At 43.7% G+C, this 19,206-nt stretch overlaps 5 protein-coding genes across 5 annotated transcripts; 4 read left to right on the plus strand and 1 right to left on the minus strand.

Annotated features, from left to right (window-relative positions):
- Nucleotides 1-116: 116 nt before the first annotated feature.
- IL334_003200 (uncharacterized protein) lies at nt 117-5,859 on the minus strand (the record flags this gene model as incomplete). The annotated part of the gene is made up of 15 exons (XM_062934936.1): nt 117-430; nt 531-909; nt 1,018-1,203; nt 1,284-1,587; nt 1,649-1,760; nt 1,823-2,530; nt 2,604-2,731; nt 2,850-2,901; nt 2,958-3,072; nt 3,123-3,138; nt 3,200-3,500; nt 3,577-3,810; nt 3,862-3,951; nt 3,995-4,275; nt 4,346-5,859. The coding sequence occupies 15 exons, from the start codon at nt 5,857-5,859 to the stop codon at nt 117-119; spliced, it is 4,734 nt and encodes a 1,577-aa protein (XP_062790987.1).
- A 631-nt stretch (nt 5,860-6,490) lies between these two features.
- IL334_003201 (uncharacterized protein) lies at nt 6,491-9,076 on the plus strand (the record flags this gene model as incomplete). Its single annotated transcript, XM_062934937.1, has 5 exons — nt 6,491-6,562; nt 6,625-6,668; nt 6,727-6,787; nt 6,843-8,822; nt 8,900-9,076. The coding sequence occupies 5 exons, from the start codon at nt 6,491-6,493 to the stop codon at nt 9,074-9,076; spliced, it is 2,334 nt and encodes a 777-aa protein (XP_062790988.1).
- Nucleotides 9,077-9,549: 473 nt separating this feature from the next.
- On the plus strand, nt 9,550-13,064 carry IL334_003202 (uncharacterized protein; the record flags this gene model as incomplete). The annotated part of the gene is made up of 5 exons (XM_062934938.1): nt 9,550-9,982; nt 10,049-11,956; nt 12,019-12,431; nt 12,498-12,685; nt 12,752-13,064. 5 exons carry the CDS (start codon nt 9,550-9,552, stop codon nt 13,062-13,064), a joined length of 3,255 nt encoding a protein of 1,084 aa, XP_062790989.1.
- Nucleotides 13,065-13,552: 488 nt separating this feature from the next.
- On the plus strand, nt 13,553-14,191 carry IL334_003203 (uncharacterized protein; the record flags this gene model as incomplete). Its single annotated transcript, XM_062934939.1, has 1 exon — nt 13,553-14,191. The coding sequence occupies one exon, from the start codon at nt 13,553-13,555 to the stop codon at nt 14,189-14,191; it is 639 nt and encodes a 212-aa protein (XP_062790990.1).
- A 1,401-nt stretch (nt 14,192-15,592) lies between these two features.
- IL334_003204 (uncharacterized protein) lies at nt 15,593-17,057 on the plus strand (the record flags this gene model as incomplete). The annotated part of the gene is made up of 7 exons (XM_062934940.1): nt 15,593-15,671; nt 15,746-15,890; nt 16,254-16,268; nt 16,324-16,401; nt 16,536-16,697; nt 16,761-16,853; nt 16,910-17,057. The coding sequence occupies 7 exons, from the start codon at nt 15,593-15,595 to the stop codon at nt 17,055-17,057; spliced, it is 720 nt and encodes a 239-aa protein (XP_062790991.1).
- Nucleotides 17,058-19,206: the final 2,149 nt, after the last annotated feature.

A 19,206-nucleotide genomic window follows, 5' to 3' on the forward strand; every position in this document is an offset into this window, starting at 1 on the left:
CATGATACCTATTCGTGAATTCTCTGAAGAAGAAATCTAATGCAAGTGTTCATACCCCATGTGACGAGACCAACCGACACCAATATTTCGATATTTCGATATTTCGATATTGAGCATTACAGTTCGATCAAATTGACTTCTTGTTCTTGTTTTGCAAGTTGAGTAGCCACGATACCCTTATGCTCCTTGATAATGTCGTCTTCCCCCTCTTCTTGGTTGATCTCCTCATTAGTGTTGAATGGGTCATCGATCTGAGCCTGATTTTCTAATTGTTGTAATATCTCTCTATGTAAAGTATCGACTAGCTTCTTTCCTTTTCTCACATAACATAATAAAGCAGGATTGGCATCATCTCCTGTTCTATCTTGAAGTACCTCAGTCGAAGGTACTTGGGTAACTGTATCATCATTGTATTTGAAGAACGTATCGCCTGAGAGAATCGACAGGGGGGTTTATCAACTTGCTCCACATTGTATCAAGGAGAGATGACACAATTGAAGTACGTCCCTCAAGCAAGAGATCCGACTCACCATGATCAGGTAACCAACTTTGATAAGTCCAATAATGGCCTGAACCTGAGCTTTTCCCTCTGTGCATGAAAACGCTGACTAGTTCATAATCCCATTCTTCTTCTTCTTCTTCATTATCATCATCTTCTCCTTCATTTATCTCTGCTTCTCCAGCTTTCTTCGAGTTTGAAGACCAGATTTCATCCATTCGTTTTTTCAATTCAGGCAAAAAGCTTTGAAGTGTCACAATCTCATTTTCGACATTCTGGAATTCTGCATCTAGGGCATCTACGAAATCAGTCGATAGTTCTTGATGAAGCAAAGGTAATTCAAGTTCTGTCTGAGATAATTGACGTAATGATGAAGCAACATGTTTGAATGTGGCTGGGATAGATAGTGGCTACATGATGAAAATGGCGAAAGTGAAAGATTGAATGAATTAGCATTTTCATCCTCTTCGCGGTCCGATTGATACTCCTGTTCAGCGATGAAGAACGGTCCGACTCACCTTGTGATTACGCAATTGATGTAATCTAGTTCTGATCCTCACCATTTCCCTGGTCAACTCGATGGCTTCTTCTCTCTTTTGGGGATCGGCGCCAACTAAGAATCTTCCCATGGACAATGTACGATCAAATGGAATGTGTGTGTTGGTCTTCCTTTCTCGACCTGTAGCAGGATCATATTGTGATCGCTAATCGGTTGGACCAACCAGTTCATCAGCTTATATATTTCTAATGGATGTGTGTCTTGTGAGGAGCAAGTTTCACTCACCCTCATTTGGATATAAAGCATATCGGGGAACGTATCCATTAAATCCATCATATAGCCTTTTTTACCTTCATATTCTATATCGGCTCCTTTCAGGTACAGTTCAGCTAGACAGTCAGATAAATCTTTACCTTCCTCTTCTACACCGATGATAGGGTGTACGAAGACTGATTCGACTGGAGTTTGTGCATCGTACAATACAGATTCTCTGCGTTTGGACTTGAAAGCTGAGGGTGACGATGATGATGCTGATGATGACGCAGCGGTTTCATATATGATCTGTTGATGATATTTGCATGAGAACAAGCTGAAATGGATTCAAATATAGTTAGCTTCTTCGACTACCTTGACCGGATCGTGCAGCGTACCTCTGAATCAGATTTGATCCTTTTTCGCCATCTCTTAACGATGGTTGATCCAATGCTAATTCAAGTTGTGACAATACGTTGATTAAGACCTCGGCAGAGTCTTGTTGTAAACCTATCCAATGAGTGAGTTAGCTTCGGAGGTTGCGAGAGTCTTCACGTTGTATGGTGACTAACCGAATCTCAGTCCTGAGCTCAAGGTATCCTTTTTTGCTAGATGGGGTCTAGGGGGTAACGGCGGTGGGACACTTGGAGGATCGTATTTGACTTCCTCTTCTTGAAGCGGTGCTTTCCCGTTTCCAGATTCAATCTCAGCTTGGTCAGGTATATCAAAGTTTTCGATGAATTCATCTTTTGATTCAGGGATGGGCGATTTCAGATCTAGATGAGTTAGGTCCATCGTTGCAGAAGGGGAATCAGGTGGTGGTTTGGTGACCAATTCAAAGTCGTCAATCTCCATTTCTGTCGGGGAGTCAACATCATGTGCTCCTTCTGATTTGTGTCTAAAGTATTCTTGCGAAGAACGGGACGAATCATCTCTATCCTCACTTGCTCTTTTACCCAAGATTGATGATTCTTTATCTTCTCTATCGGTGGATGAGGACGCCTCATGAGGTTTCCCGTTATCGACAGGCGTGAGCACAGGAGAAGTGATCGGCGAGGCTACTTGTGTTGAGGATGGTGAAGGAATATCAGGAATATCAGGAATATCGTCCAATGTCAATCTCGAAGTTGACGGTTGGGGAGGAGGAGCTATTTGAGGTTCTACAATCGCGTCTACTTCTGGTCGTGTGATAGCCAGATAGGCAAGTTCTTCGTCTGGTCTTACTGATGGTAGCTCAGATTTATATAATTGTAAGAACAACAATCGAAGTTGCCGAACAACTGAAAATGTCAAAGACAACAAGCAAATCAGTGTATCTCTACAACAGGCCCAACTCATCTTCAGCACACTCACATCTTTTCGATCTCTCGACGTCTGGCTTTTGACTTGCGACATGTTGGCCTTGATCTTGCTCAAATGACAATACAGCGTCTCGGAGAGGTTTGATTGAATATAAATATTGGAGAATGGAATTAAGGTAGCTACGATAAAAGTCAGACTGACGATGGTCGCCTTCATGGACATTCGACTTACCATGTGTTTCTAGAAGATCATTAGCTGCATTGTCCTCGTATGCTTATAGGATAGAATATGACTTACCCGATGTTATGCAATCCAACCGGAATATCCTTTCTCGGCGGAGCCTCCGGTTCTACTCATGTCAAGTGAGCTTCAGCAGCATCCGGAACGACCGAAATGTCAGCTTACCTCTCGATCCAGTCTCAAGGAAAGATTTGATCCCTGGTCTTTCCTTTCCAGGAGCATCTGCAATGACAGATAAACAATTCTTGTAGTGATCTGCTTTTCCAGGGTACTCATTCACCTAATATCTCATCAGCTCGGACTACCAAACGTCAGTAAATCGTAACATACGGCCATTTCATATTGCCTAAGAGTTTCAGATTAGCCCATTGTTCTCCGAGTTTACCGAAATCTATCTGGGTACTTACATTAATAAGCCATCATCTATTGCATCTTCTGGACAATTCAAGGCCGAATAAGCTTCCTGTACAGACATGAGAGTTTGACCTGTTTCTCCCAGTTGTCGCATGATATCTGAATTTCTTTCTTTTCCAATGATAATCAAAGCCCTCGCGATGTCTTGTTTCGCGTTTGAAGTCGTAGCAGCTTGAATAGCCTTTTTATGCAAATCTAATATGTGACTATCTGGAGCTTCATGAGGTAAGACGCATAGGGTTTCAGCATAATCTGATGTATAACCTATTAAGTTGTATGCTCGATCGACATCATCTATTTATCCAAAATAAAATGGTTTTAGCGGATTGTACGGGTGACTGTCTAGCAGTATGTGAGGGCAAGTACTGACCTGAGGTATATTTTTCCAAAGATCTTTCAGTAGCTACTCTCATCTGCAAGTTCTCTTTGCCGAAAACAGGTGCTTCAGCCACCTTTTCCAGTGCGCCAAGATACTTCGGTGTTCCTGCTGTATGACAAGAGATTTGGAGTCCATAAGCTATTTCTATCGTTTGAGCTCGATCTAACTTGGTCACTCCCAAGTCATGCAGAGGCGGCTTGAAGAAGTCGCCATAAGGTGTGGTGCCTAATTTGGCATTAGCCTATGAGCGAGCGACAAAGATTGTCCCAAACTCACCCTTGGGATATTTGTCCAGCTCGATGGTGTGTTTGACCGTATCCTCTAGTGGTACGGCTTGTATCCAAGGTACTTGACTTCCAATAAGATCTATCGGTTTGTCAGATTTAGTGCTTCCCGTATATGAACCCACCATTGCGTTGCTGATAAGCTATCAAGTAAAGAGTGATCTCTACCCAAGTCCTGATCATATATTGGTCCATCTGTCTTTGTTTCCTCTTATCCTCTTCCGAAGGTTCATCGTTCACCTTGAACGGTCCTACTCTCAGCCCATCCTCTTCCTGCTGACAAGCAAATCCAATTTGATGTAAAAGCTGTGACGATGTCATAGTGGCTCCAATCTGTTTTTGAAATTTAGGATTATCCAATTTGACCCATCCTCTTTGACCTTTGAATAAGGGATTGATCAATAAGCTGTATCACATGCAAGACTTTTATATCAGCTATTGCCATCAACGGGAGGAGGTGATTATCAAACACTCACGTAGCCAAGAGTGACCAAGCTTCGCTTACACCTTGCATTTCAGTATAACCCATAGTCGGATTGTTCATTTTCTCAATAGTGAAAGCTTGTACTAGACCATTTGGGATTTGACCTGGTATCATACCTTTATCTACTTGAACCCATAAATCAGATGAGCAACTAACATACAATCTTGAAGGAGCTTGAGGTAAATAATCGAATGATTGCAATTTATCATCAATGTCAACACCAAATGTTATATGAGGAAAAACATTCATGTTTTCGTCCATCTGCACTTTCTCAATTCTGTTTTCTTCTTTTGACTCCATTAACGTTTTAAATTCATGAAAGTGATGATGTGTTTCTTCAGCCATTAGTCTAGAAGTTTTGATATCATTTAACCTTGACCATTCAACCAACCTATCGTTATACGCCTTATCGTACGCTTCTTTATCTTCGAAGAAACCGGTCGATCGAACAGTCGCTTCCCATTCATCCATATTTAACAGGTTGGGCGGATCATTGGTTCCAGCTGTAACTCTCAACCAGCCCCAGCATGTAGTACAGAAGTACCATTCTCCGTGAGATTGTCTTTGACCTGGAAGAGCATCCCAAACGTCGTCTAAGGTTGATATCCGATCGCTATCAGGCAAGGAACGCATTGATGCGGTCGATGGGGATGGACTAGGAGGAGCTATGACACCCGAAACGGAAGCTACAGAGGCTGGCCGTGTTGTCGTGGTCAATGATTTATTGGTTCCATTCCAGGCTGATTGAGATGCTGGAGCTGATGTCGTAGAAGCTTTCTTACCAGGTTGCGGTAATTCAGAGATATTGGGTTGAACTAGCTCATGTTCGTGTATTAACGAAAGTAGTCTTCTGGGTAATATACCAGGTCCAACTTGAGGTCTAGGTTGCTCATCATTACTATTTGAAGAATCGACATCCATTGAGAACGATTTTACATCCGCATTCCATGAATCTATATTTTTCGTTGTCCTTCCCGTATCATCGAATGCAGGAGGAGATTCTAGTGGAGGACCCATCTCATCGTCTGATCCTATATGTTCAGCTACTATACCTGGTGTATAACCAGGTGGATGTTCTTCAGGCGGTTCGATTACAGCTTCAGGTGGTCGGTAAGGTGCATGTGGAGTGTCTAGTTCGATGGGTGACGATGGTGATGAAGGGGCCATGTGATCTATGGATCCAGGTTGAGGGTTATGCTGTGGATTTTCTATGTCATCCGTTTGCTGAGTTATAGGTAAAGGGATGGTGCTAAATCTCGTCCTTGATGATCCGGGTTGATCGCGTCTTTCTCCTTTGGCCGAACGCGGTGAATCAGGTGAACGAGGTCCAGCAGGTCGAGGATGTAACTTCAGGCTTGGTGAGGCGGGAGAATCGAGACTATTGAGCGAGTTATGCCTATAAGGTTGAGACTGTGTGCTGCTGAGGGAATGAGACCGAGTCGGGGAACGAGGAGATCTCGGTCCAGCTGGACCATTGTGGTGAATAGAGGGTTTCTCGGCAGTCATGGTGAGTAATGATCTATGAGAATCGTTTGTCAAAAAGGTAATGAAAGATGAGTCCTGGATAAGATCTGCTCACGATCATTGGCTGAGGCTCCGATATTCTCCTATTCCTGTGTATTCCTTCCTCGTCGCACTTTTTATTCCCTTGATAATGAGCTGTGTCGTCGAGCTCGAGCTTGGTACAGGAACTTATAAGGAGAATCGCAGAAGACGTGGAGGCTCACTCTGAGCTATTTATATGACTTGCAAGAGCGGATGAATTGCCTCTCACTCAGTATGCTTGCTACCAATCAATGTGGTCTGGTGGTCGTATTGCAATCTCGGATTTGGTGTGATTGGAATTTCAATGTGATGAAACGGTGACGATGAGGTATCGATATCTCGAATTCGAGCGAGATGATATCGACCACGTGGATTTGATCCCGCTGTCACCACCCACCTTTTCACCGTAGCTAAGTACGTGCTTCCTCCTTCTTCATCATCCCAAAAAATCTCACCTTTTGGATTTCTTGGAAAGCTAATCCACCTTTGCACATAAAGACATTGATACTAAAGTCTAGCGGATAAGACACCCGCACTGGATACACCCAATACCGGTCATCCATTCTCACTTGTTGCTTAATTTTGAAGCGAAATGGCGAAGCGTACGGCTGGCAATCAAAAAACCAGGGATGATGGTGATTCTGATGAAGAGCAAAGAGACGATGTGAGTGAAATTACTCTGAATGAATTGGGATTACTGCATGACTGATTGATATCATAACGCAGCCCGGCGCACGAAGTACACCTCTTGCTCCAATTGAAGGTCGAGTGTAAGTGATCACTGTCGAATGTACGAATATGGATCTATGGCTAATTCCCATCGAACAGGATTCGAGGTATGCCTAAACGGAAAGGTTTAGAAAGTGCTGCTCCATCTCCAGCTCCATCAGTAAGTCCATCCACGATCTTGCAGATAACTGAAGGCTCTAACAATTTGAATCTAGGCGGCAGCTTCAAATGATGCACCGGCCACTTCATCCCCCTTCTCTGGATTCTCTTTCGGTGGAAACCCTGCACCATCGACAACACCTTTTGTCTTTGGTGGTGCCTCATCATCAACTCCTGTACCTGCACCTACGCCAGCGGTATCCAACCCTTTTACCAGCTTCTCATTCAACAAGCCTGCTACTCCAGCTTCTACTCCCGCAGCTGAAACATCTAAACCTCCGGCTCCGGCGTTCGGCTTTGGGGCTAAACCATCCACTCCTGCAGCTCCTGCTTCGGTACCAGCTGCTGTCTCGTCAAAGCCCTTCGCAAATTTCTCGTTCTCGTCTACACCTACTGCTCCCGCCCCTGCTGCTAGCGCTTCTTCTACAACACCTGCACCTGCAAAATCATTCGGTTTCGGAACATCTTCTACCACTTCCTCCTTTACATCATCGAACACATCCACTCAGCCTCCTGCACCTGCCAAGAGCGCACCTATATCTACACCCGCGGTCAACGCTGCGCCCGTGGGAAGTCCTGCAACAACAACAACACCACCAACAAGTGGTCCTTCCCCATCTCAATCTACTCCTCCACCTGAAGGAGAAGTGTCCTACTATACCTCTCTTCGTGGTCTCAACACATCCATACTTTCTTTCCTTACTTCCACCTTAGAATCGGACCCTTTCACCAATCTCGCAATAGTACTACCTGATTTGGTCAAACAGTATGAAACACATGTTGATGATGAAGCTAAGAAAGCTGGTTGGCGTCCTGAGGGCAAGATATCAACTGCTACTACAAATGGAGAATCGAGTAAAGGCGCGAATGGCACTACATCTACGTTCAAGATGCCTGCTGCTCCTTCTGCAGGTGGATTTGCCCTTCCCAAAGCTCCTTCTGCCAACCCATCTGCTCCAACACCATCTTTTGGTGGCTTCACCCCTTCTTCTACACCAAGTACTACAACTTCAGGATTCACCTTCGGTGGTGCCAAACCCTCAACCACTCCTACTGCCACCTCTGTCAAACCAGAAACACCCAAGAAACCCTCAGCGGAAGTGACCAAGATTGTAGAAGATGTCATTTCAGGTAAATCCGATGAAAAGATGGAAGAATCCAAATCCGATGCTCCCAAACCATTTACTTTCGGTTCAAACACATCCATATCAACGCCTGAAAGTAGTAAGAAGGGGAATACTTTGTTTTCCTTCGCACCCACAGGTCCATTACATCCACCTACACCTGAAAGTAAAACCTTTTCGCCTTCGACGACAATCGAAAATGCTACCCCTGCTAAATTGGGTAAATTTGGACCTGGTGGTTCACAACCTCAATTAGCATTCGGAGGGGCAAAATCATCTCCTGGTCAAGCCACATCCGGCACACCAGCTGCTAATAAACCATTCAGCTTTGGCTTTGGTGCAGGTTCCGCATCGACTTCAACCGCACCTCCTCCAGCTTCATCGAATGGGGCAGCGTTCGGTTTTGGTTCTTCTTCATCTACCAACCCACCTTCCACAGCAGCCCCGTCAACATTTTCTTTTGGAAGTGGTTCTTCTACTGCTGCCCAATCAAACAATTCTAATCCATTCGCGTTCGGCGGTTCAAGTTCATCTACCTCCACGACCACGACGTCGTTCTCCTTCGGTGCCAAACCAGCTGCTCCGGCCGCTACGCCTGCTTCTAACCCATTCTCCTTCACTCCTCAAACACCAAAAGCTGTTGAAGAGGCTTCCGGAGAGGCGGACGGAAATGCTGATTCAACGCCTGAGAATGCCGAACCTACCAAAAACTTAGCAGAAACGATTGGTGCGGGCGAAGAGAATGAAGACACTGTCTCAGAACAAAGGGGCAAATTACACAGATTAGAAGGTGGAGAATTCAAACTCGAAGGCCTTGGTCAATTCAAATTGAAAAGAAGTAAAAACTCCGATGGTGGAAAGACGAAGAGAAGATTGTTGATGAGAACTGATGGTAATGGAAATGTCATCTTGGTGAGTGATATTTCGTGCCGTGGTCAATGAAACAGTTTAGCTGATTCGATTGCCTTTTGCATTCATGGGATAAATAGAATATGACAGTGAACAGTTCTTTCAATCCTACGGTTGAAGGATCACATGTCAAATTTTTAGGATTTGACAGTGATGGTAAACCCGTCCCATATGCTTTAAGAGTGAAAAACGCTGAAGTAGCGAAAAAATTACAAGAGGAATTACAGAAAGAGGTGAATACTATAAAAGGTGAATAATCGGAGTCGAGGTATTTTCCATGCGGTGAACATTAGTTTCGATGGGGGCTAGTCATATATGAACACGATACATGTGTCTGCTTCCATGCTGCTTTGTAGAAAGTTACTGGGACTGATGAGAGGCTCAGATACTGGCTCATGTATATTGATTTAATATGCACAACGATATATTAAGTGGTCATTGTGCTGCAACTTTGTCATGTTCACCTTCACCTGATTTTCAATAAATGTATTTACGCGTAAAGAATAGTTATTCAATATTGACGCGTCAAAATGATATGTTGAAGATGATTTCATCGATCGTAAAGTAAAAATCAGCTATATCGTCATTCAGCTATATTGACTTCATCCACAATCCACTGAAACGTACACTGTCATACCATTGTGAACAGCGTCTAATCTTCGCATGCTGCTCTTGATGCTTGAACGGCTGTACCTTTTAAGTGGTTCGCTCATTTTGGTGATCTTCCAATATGCCCTCTCCGACTTCTGAAGGTAGCTCTTCCTCTCTTCCGCTTACCGATCCTTCCTCCTCCAGTCAAGCAGCAGGACCCTCTCGTCCCCTACATTCCTTCTTTGGTGGATCTAACGCACCTTCAACGTCAACGTCCACCTCACAAGCTGCTACTTCCACTGCTACCGCACCGCCCAGGAAGAAGAGGAAGAAGGACGAAAATCAAGCTAGACTTGCTTTGGGTGGTGCTGAGAATGGGTCGAATTGGGTGATGGGCAAGCCGCCCCCCAAATTAGCACAGGAAACTAAGAAAGCTAATGGGAGGAAGAAGGTTGACCTGGTTGAAGAAGAAGAAGAGATCAAGGCCATGAATCAGAAGATTAATGGAAAGGCAAAAGGAAAAGGAAGAGGAAGGGGGAAACGGAAATCTGACATCAATCACGAGCCTACAAGTGAGCTCTTCTTTCTCACTCGTAAGACTTCACAGCCAGCTTACGGGACTAATTGCTACGATGTAGTAGATAATGATGATGATGATGACAACGAAGATCTGATCGATCCTTCTCTTAAGCCTCCAGAACTGGATGAGGTGATATCCACCTCACCGCCGAAGAAGAAAGGTAGACCACGTAAATCTCAAATAGCAAATAGTTCTTCAATCGACTATCCTTCCTCTACCGAAGCTGGAATTTCTATACAGTCTCTTCAAAAACCTAGACCTTCAATAGAGTATGAAGTTATTGGAGAATCGATTAATTCAAATCCAAGTCTGAATCCACATGCTAAATCATCACATCCATTCTTTATGAAACCGCCAATAACAGGAACACATATCAACGACGCTATCGTTATTGATCAACATTCTTCACCTGAGAGACCTATACTAATAGACACGAAATCACCTTTGAAAATTGTGCCGAAGAAGATAGAATTCGCAGCTGATAAAAAGACACAGCACTCTTTCTTCTCTCGTTTAACCTCAAATGAGAATTCTACTAGTGGAAGTATAGCGGGAGATGGGAATGGAAATAGGTCAAGAGCTAGTTCTATCAGTTCTGAGAATGCAGTTGGAACAGTCGCGGTATCAGATGGAATGAAAAGAAGCGAAAAAGACAAAGACAAGGATAAAAAGAAAGTGCATGGATTTTTCAAATCGGCTTCTACTGCTGAAGGTGTATTGAAGAATGGCTGGGGACGAAATATCAAAGAGGGAGAAGAATGGTTAACACCTTTTCCTAGAAGAGATTGGCCAAATCATCTTCGAATATCTGAAACGAGCATGAAATTCAAATTCGATTACAATAAACCTGGACCAAGTAAAAGGAAGAAAGTTCAGTTACCTGAAATCGCAGACGATGGATTTTGGTATTCCATCCTTGAAGATGCCAATGACATGCCGATCAAATCCGCCAAGTACGAAGTAGAGAGATTTTCGTTATTTCCATGTATGGGCAAACATCCGGCCTTCACATCTATATCTTCCAAATCCTTGTCTAAATCAAATCGAGATTCATGGATAGACCGATATAAACCACTCAAAGCATCTGAAGTTCTCTCAAACGAGATCGAAGCTACCTATCTGAGAGATTGGCTAACGAGCCTTTCTGTTGGACATCACGAGAATGGTGGGAGAAAAGTAGTGAGAAAGGTCAAAAGGGGAAAGTTGAAATCGGGTTTAGTAGATGGGTGGATCGTTGATGATATAGGCGGGTTTGGAGCTTCATTGGTTGATCAAGAGCAGGAAGAAGAAGAAGAAGAAGAAATTGAACTTGACGAATTAGATGATCCTTGCATATCTCCTGATTTCGACAAACGACCCGATTTTTATCCATCACTTAAAGGGAGATTGACAAATACAATCTTACTTACTGGACCTAATGGTTCAGGTAAAACAGCAGCTATTTATGCGGCAGCTCATGAGTTAGGTTGGGACGTCTTTGAAGTTTTCCCTGGGATGGGTAAAAGAACGGGTGGTAATCTAATGTCGTGGGTAGGTGATGTAGGTAGAAATCATATGGTTGCTCAAAAAGATACAGAACCACTTATCAAAAAAGAAGATTCGAAGAAAAGTGGATTGAAATCGTTTTTTGGGAAAGGGAAAATTCAGTCTAAGAAAGAAAATAATATCGAATTAGGAAGTCAAGGTTCACAAAATGAACCTATAGATATCGACATGGACGAACCGGAAGTTGTCGCAGGGAACAATTCGACACTGAACAGGGGTCAACAAGAAGAATTGGATACAGATGATATACAGATTCTGACCAACGCAACAGGAGCGGGAGTAGGAACAGATGGAAAAGTTCGACAAAGTTTGATCCTCATCGATGAAGCGGATATACTTTTCGATGAAGAGAGTACTTTCTGGCCTGCGGTCATCTCCCTGATAGCTGAATCGAGGAGGCCAGTCATCCTGACTTGTAATGGTGAGCTCTTCAGAAACGTCACGTCGTCATTGCACAGGGACTGGGGCTGACGAATACATCAGATCATAATCTGATACCAAAATTACAACTGCCTTTACAGGCCATTCTACAATGCCGTCCACCACCTTCGTTTATCGCTCTACCTTACCTTCAGAATATAGCTGCCCAAGAAGCTAAAAACTCGAACAGACCAATCCCTGATATTGTAAAGATATACGAAGAATCAGTTCATGCCAAAGAAGATGTATTGGATAAGCCATTGCCGCCTAATGGTAATGAAAAGATACCTTATTTCGACTTGAGAAAAGCCATCAGTCAATTACAGCTAGATCGGGATGGGTCATCTGACACCCAGATCCCTAGCGAGCAAGTGGAAATTTCTGTTACAGACGATCTCGATGGTATAGTCCAGAAACTTGAGGTCTCTTCTCAAGTTGATGCTTGGGTAGATTCACGAGAATGGATGACACTGGAGGTTAGTGTTTGCGTACAGATCGGCCACTGAGTGTTTAAGAAGCTTACGTGACGTGAATGTATATAGGTTCTTGAAGTAGATCGTCACGTCCCTACAAACGATGATGCACTTGGTATACATGCCTTGATCAAGTCTGAAATCAGAGAATCGTATCCGACCCTGGCAGGTCACGATTATTCATCTCGTATCGCCAATACTTTGGTCTCATCAGTAGGCGGACGGGTTCTTAGCAAGGGAGATTTGAGCGTAAGAAGGTATGTGGAGGTCTTCATTTTTCTGGTCAATTACTCGGATTTCTGATGATATGTCTGCGACCACAGAACTAAGTATATTCGGTCAACGTTACCACTGCTCGATCCTTTGATACCACTTGCTTCCCCACTCTTACCTCATCGATCATTGTTTCTTCACACCCTTCCGACCATAATAGGAATAATAGAGGTAGACGATATCTTACAATCCGTAGAGGAAGAAGCAACGAGAAGAGGAGAAGAAAGAATTAATAGGAAGACCGGTAGACCGCTTAGAGGTGGTCAAGGTTATACGAGATGGTTAACTGATTTAGATGAGGAAGCTGAACAAGCAGGAAGAAGTCTAGCGAGGGAATTGAAGTGGACTGAACAATGGCCATAGTATTCTGAGAAATGAAAGGATCTTCAGCCATCATTTGTATTGTACGTTAATTGCCAACTGACAGAACATCAGGGCGTTCTGATATGTAAATTTGGCATGACCAAGTGTTTCGATCGATCGTCTCAATCGTTTGAGGCATCCATATGATGAAGTCAGACTAGAAAATCTCATTCTTACCAGCATATTCCACTATCGCTTGATCACCCCGCCAGTTGATGCGACTACAGCTACACCGTCACCCGAACAGGTCTTTCCTTTCAGAATCGTGGAGCTTGAGATCAAAGGTTGAAATAGTGCAGAAGGACACAGGAGGCTGAAAGGATATAATCGACTCGAACAAAGCGGCGACTTGTCCAATCCAGCAGTATAAATAACCTGCTGTAACATCCATGAATTCCCTTCCATGCATATCCTAGCAACATACAACAATACAACAATTTCACAACACACTAAACAACAACATCATACTTAAGTATACTCACAAAGCCATGTCTACTTCCGGAACTTTCCCCGCCTCTAATTACGACTCTGGCGATCCTGAAAGTGTTTCCAGTAATTCAATGAGAACAGTTGAGAACACTCCTACCCTCGAAGAAAGGTTCAATACTGCTACTGGTACTCGAAAAAGAATCAGGAAACGATTCCAGTACAATGATACCACCGTAATGTACAAGATTGATGGTAATGAAATCTCAGTCAGCACTCATGGACCAACAGGGGGTACAGGTGTCGGCCCAAGATATCTCCGAGAATTGAAAAATGGTGACCAATTCGATGTTGCAGTATACAGACAGATCGAACACCATTTGAGAAATGAACCAAAAGACAGCGATGTCGACTCTTTCATCTATTCAAAGAGAGGGGAGAATGGTACTCAAACTCCTATAAAAGTTACCGTTGTGACCAGTCAAGATTACAGTGGCACAACTAGATATGCTATCTCGCAAACCGAAACTGACGAAGATGGAAGTGAAAGATCAACAAAGTTTTCTGATTTGACTGAAGATCAAATTGGGAATCATAAAGGACTTTGTAACCGGTCCTTCCAAGAAGGCTTCAGAACCTTTTTAAACGAAAAGGCGAAGGGAAAATCCACGGCTAACCCCACCACGAGTTCTGTGGCTTAGTGCGCTCGCAGACCAGGAAGGTGGTAGTCCGGAGCGGAGATTGTGTTGCTATGAGAGCCAAGCTGGTGGGGAACGTTCTGGAAGTAGTCGCTTGGTAGGCACATAGGCTATGTGTTAGGAAGGACTAATGTAGCTCGTTTCTATCCATTCTTCTTTTTGGAGTGGGGTCGAGGATTTTTCCTACTGGGTTCTGCCTCGACTCTACTTGTTTACTTTGAATATATACTTTATGTATTATACTTTCGGAAATACGATATGCGATCGGCGTAATGATCTCTCTAGACTAAGTCCAGAAGGTATTCAACGAATTACCACCTCAGATGCTTGCCCGGTGGTGCGATCAACGGACCTGTATGTAAATTAAATCGACTTGAGCTATAACAGTTTTCGTTGCTACCAAAGTCGAATTGGCAGGTCTCATGTTGGACGGTCTGTACTTGTAGTATTACATCAGTCGCATGCCTATATGGATATGAGTGAACCCACACATTAATTTAGTCAGTACTATGTGAATCCTTCATATTGGATGGGATGATTGCAGGGAGACAAAAAGGATGTCTCATTACGCTTGAGCCTCTTCCCACCAACATAATGACATCCTAATCCTAGACACACAGCTGAATGTCTCTGTGTTATCAAACAACATTAATGACACCCATTTGCTATGTACATACTTCTTCATCTATGTCCTGTTTGTTTCTTACTTGTCGTGAAAATGGATAGAAAGTGTGAGGAATACCGTGGGCATGTCAAAGATAACGTTCAACACGTCTGATTCAGGCTTGAAACCCGACCCTGACTTCTACGTAAGTGTCCGTGACCCTTCTAGGCCTGTTAGCAGCAAGCCCTCAGCTGATAGCATCTGATCCCTTATCGTATCGGTGATATCGACTACTTCTCTCCTCTCAGCAAAGCAGCTGATACTCTCCCTACACTCGATGACGTCCGACGTGGGACATGGCCAATTGTCGTGATTGCGCTTCCGGCTTCGACGAACGGTCCGATAAACAAAAAGCAGATAGAAAACCTTATCGACACATACCTCCGACAAGAAGATGTCCCCTCGCGCGAATGGGTTTCGCACCGTTATCCTAAAACTTGAAACCCCGGAAGAGCAATTTATTCAGGTACATCCTGAAGCGATTTTATGGTTGCACAACGAGATGAACACCAAAACCTTCTTAATCACTTCATCAATCAATCTGGACCTTACTAGTGTTGACGTGCAAGGCGCACCTGGTATACATGCATTTGAAAAGGAGATTCCAGATACGGTTGGACCGTATATTTCGCCTTTACCCGGATGTCTATAAAGCATTTGTGGTTGGATCATATCCACTTGACGACGGTACTGGATCGTACTCGTATGGATCGACAAAAAGACTGGATGATGACGGTAATATGTTGATACCGGTTCCGTCAAGGTTATATTCCCCACAATCAGATACAAAGCTAGCAGGTTTGAGGGTAAGCGTAAAAGGTTAGTCTACCGTTACTTCTCCAAGACCTTGATTGTCGATCACGAAGGAGAGTTACTTGATTGTTGCAATTGAGACATATTCGATATCAAAGGCCTTATCACTACCGCTGGAAGAAGGGTATTTTCAGCATGGAAAGATAAAGCCATGGACACAGCAGATTGCCTCAGAATCCTGGAAGATGCCGGCGTCGCAATTGTTGGCAAAGTCAAAACCTCACAGTGGGTGTCCGTTTCGTTGTTTTGTCTCCATTGTCGCGAGCTTACCTGAACTATTCAAATTCCTTCGTTGTGGTTTGACAATAAGTGTCTAGCATATTTGTGATGGTAATACAATGATGAAGCATTGTATTGATTGACTATCCGTTGATGCCAAATCGAAGACACATACGACCAGCTATAGTAAGCAATAGTTACCATTCTACACTTCACGTTTCACGATGAACGGACAAGCTTATCCCACAGTGTGCTGTTTTTCAATCTAGTCCTTTCTCTCCTCGAGGCGACGGATACCAGTCTTGCGGATCATCATCTAGCAGGAGTGCAAGTTCAATAGCTGGTTATGATTGGCTTGATTCTCCATAGGATTAGACACCGACGGTATGTTCTATCCTTATAACCCTTGCTGGCTGGGCTGACCGATAGATCAAATAAGGATCAATAAGGCATCCGAGCTTGGTTTTATGGAGGGTAATATCCTAGGAGACGATGAGATACCAAAGGCGATTGAAGCGTTAGTACTCCTTTAGTCATCAATCATCGAGTTTCTTGGTTATCTCAGGGCTGACCCTCTCTTGGATTTGGCTGACAATGGTCCAGTCTTGGTAAGGGCCTGTGCTAGGACTACTAGAACTGTCACGAAAATAGATCACTACCTTTGGCTCATAGGGTAAGAGAAGCTTTTAAAGTGGTCCAAAACCAGAAGTGGGGCAACAAGGAATTTGACGCAGCCAAAAGGAGATTCAATGAAGATGGTAACTGGTTCTTGAAACTATTGAGAGATAACGCTGAGAACGAAATGAACTCCATGTAGGGCATGCATGATGGGACGTGAAGAGGAGTGAAGGCCATGTAGCTGAATGATGGCCGGAGCATGTACGCTGAACTGACCGCATTGGATTGGATACCGATTTATCGCGAAAAACGACTGAATGACATCGCTCGTGCTATTGCCAAAAGAACAAGGTGAGTAATTTCTGATTGCCTTCCCCAATTCAGCTAACGTATGCGCTTTGGGATAGTCCCCTGGGACCCTATATTCCGGCTAGTGTGGGTGGATGTCCTCATTTTATCATGCCGATAGGTCAGACCGCGTTTCAAAGTCCTGTATCTCACACCAGAACAATGGCAAAGGGTTTGCGTAAGTCTAGTAGGACCACCAAGCTCTGAATAAGTCCCAGCCCCCTTGAGAATCACTTGAGCCATCTCTGATATGTAGCGTTGTAGTCTTGTTCTTCTCGAGGTCATCGAAACGCTGCAGAAGGTAGGTGGCAAGAGATGTTTTGTTATGGGTAGAGTGTGTGAATGACTAACGTGTTTGGGCTGGATAGGCGGGAGTAATTCAGAATGTTATGACAGGTGAAACGGCTTTCTTAAGTAACATTTAATGCAGAATCGGCTCCATCGTTCGACGCTCAGGTGAGACAGCTGTTCAAGAGATATTCAATGAGAGTAAGGTAACCGGGCATTGATATGGTGGTGCTTCGAATGATATGTCAATCAAAAGGTGGTTGTTTTGGTGGCTGCAACTCCCAGGAAGAAAGATACTTGAAATGTCCGCATTCTTCAAGGAAATCCGAAATGGACAGAGTACAAGTCGACTGCGCAGTAGATTCTGAGCATATCTTGAAGCGAACAGATGATGCCGAGGGCTGCCAGGTAATACACAGGATCCACAGGGAAGATCTATATCAAGAAGGCAGTTACCTGAAATCAGCCTCTTGGGGCTTGTAAGAAAGAAAGTGGCGTCATTGTTTGTTGTCCGTTAACTTCGCGTGAGCCCGGTGATACAGTGTTTGTGTAAGAAACCTTTCTGTTCCTTGATCCTGGACTCTTGGGTCTGAATGAGTGCCACAGACACAGTAAAAACACATTCAGCAATACATCATTCGACGGATTGCACTGATCTCCTCGGCCGGAGCAATTCGGTGGCAGAGGAAGACCGTTTTACTTTGGCTGGTAGAAAATCACATGAATTGTACACTTCCTGCCTCCGTGTTTCTGGACCAACGAGTCGTATGATTGCTTGATCGAATCCATCCCGTCTACAGTAGCGCATTGTCACTAGTCGTAATGCATTGAATTTGACTACACCGCCTTATTGAAATTCGAAAGAGCTCAGAAAGTCTAGAATCCTTGTCATTCTCACAATATAGGATTGCCGATGATTGTAAGCTTTCTTTCGCAAGGTACAGAGGGCTGACTGAAGAGAGCATCTCAAAGATCGGTCATTTGCCGATATTTGCGGTAATTGAGACATACGAGTATACTCAAATCGGGGAAGCACTAGAAATAGCAAAACACTCTAACAATCAAATGACCGATTCAAAGATACCACTATAACGGCATTATCAGCACTGTGGTTCGTCATATAATTGTTAATTTGATGTTCACAATCGGCGCAGAGTGTCCTTGGGCACTGTTTGTTTGTCATTCCTTGCAAAAGTACTAATCACACGCTAAAGAATGCGAGAAATGGGTTAGTCACACTTTGCTCATTTTAGCGTCTGTCCTTTTCGCTGGACCCATTCCAGATGCAACAGAGAACCTCTGACTTGTCTATATCATCTTCACATGACTATCATCATTATCATCATCATCATCGTACTTCAGGGCATTTTGTATTGTCGCCTCTTTTTCCCACAGTCTGCAAATGGCACGCGCTTCTTTCCTCCCATCTGATCAATATTGGCACCACCAGAACAAGAACAAGCACAAAGACGAAAATGCCAAATAAATGTGATTACAAAGCTTGAGTCTAGCCTTTCTTTCCGTCCCGCCTGCTTGGTATGACAAAATACCTTAGAACTCGAAAATGAAATTGCCAGGTGGCGTTTTGTGTTTTTTTTGGCATTGTCATCGACCGTAATCTGATATCCATGCCGTTATCGAGCTTTCGAAGCTGGGAAGAGGCACCAAATCTGAATAGATCGCAACATCGATAGCCTCCGCGCAGTCTGGGAAAAAAGGTCCGAAGTCAGCTTGAAAGATACTTACCTATTTTAACCGCGGACGGTTCCTTGCTGACATTTAAACTGGTAGAAGAAGAATCGTGAGTAACCCTGCAGCTGTTGAAATCGATTCAATAAAAGGTCTTTTAGCTCGGTCTTACACCCCGAACTTGACGGAGTGTACTCTAATCTCTTGATGGTCCTACTAGACTGTACCGGAGTAATCACATAAACGATGCTGTAACTTTATGAACATCTGTTACTCCAACGCCAACGAAATATATGGGATTATTCTGCCCAACGCCACGCTATCATTTTTATCCTAGTCGCAAAAAGTGAAAATAACGGGGTTTCAGCTGTCATGGCAT

The sequence above is a fragment of the Kwoniella shivajii genome, chromosome 4 (genome assembly GCF_035658355.1).
Source record: "Kwoniella shivajii chromosome 4, complete sequence".
In the NCBI taxonomy this organism is placed as follows: Eukaryota; Fungi; Basidiomycota; class Tremellomycetes; order Tremellales; family Cryptococcaceae; genus Kwoniella; species Kwoniella shivajii.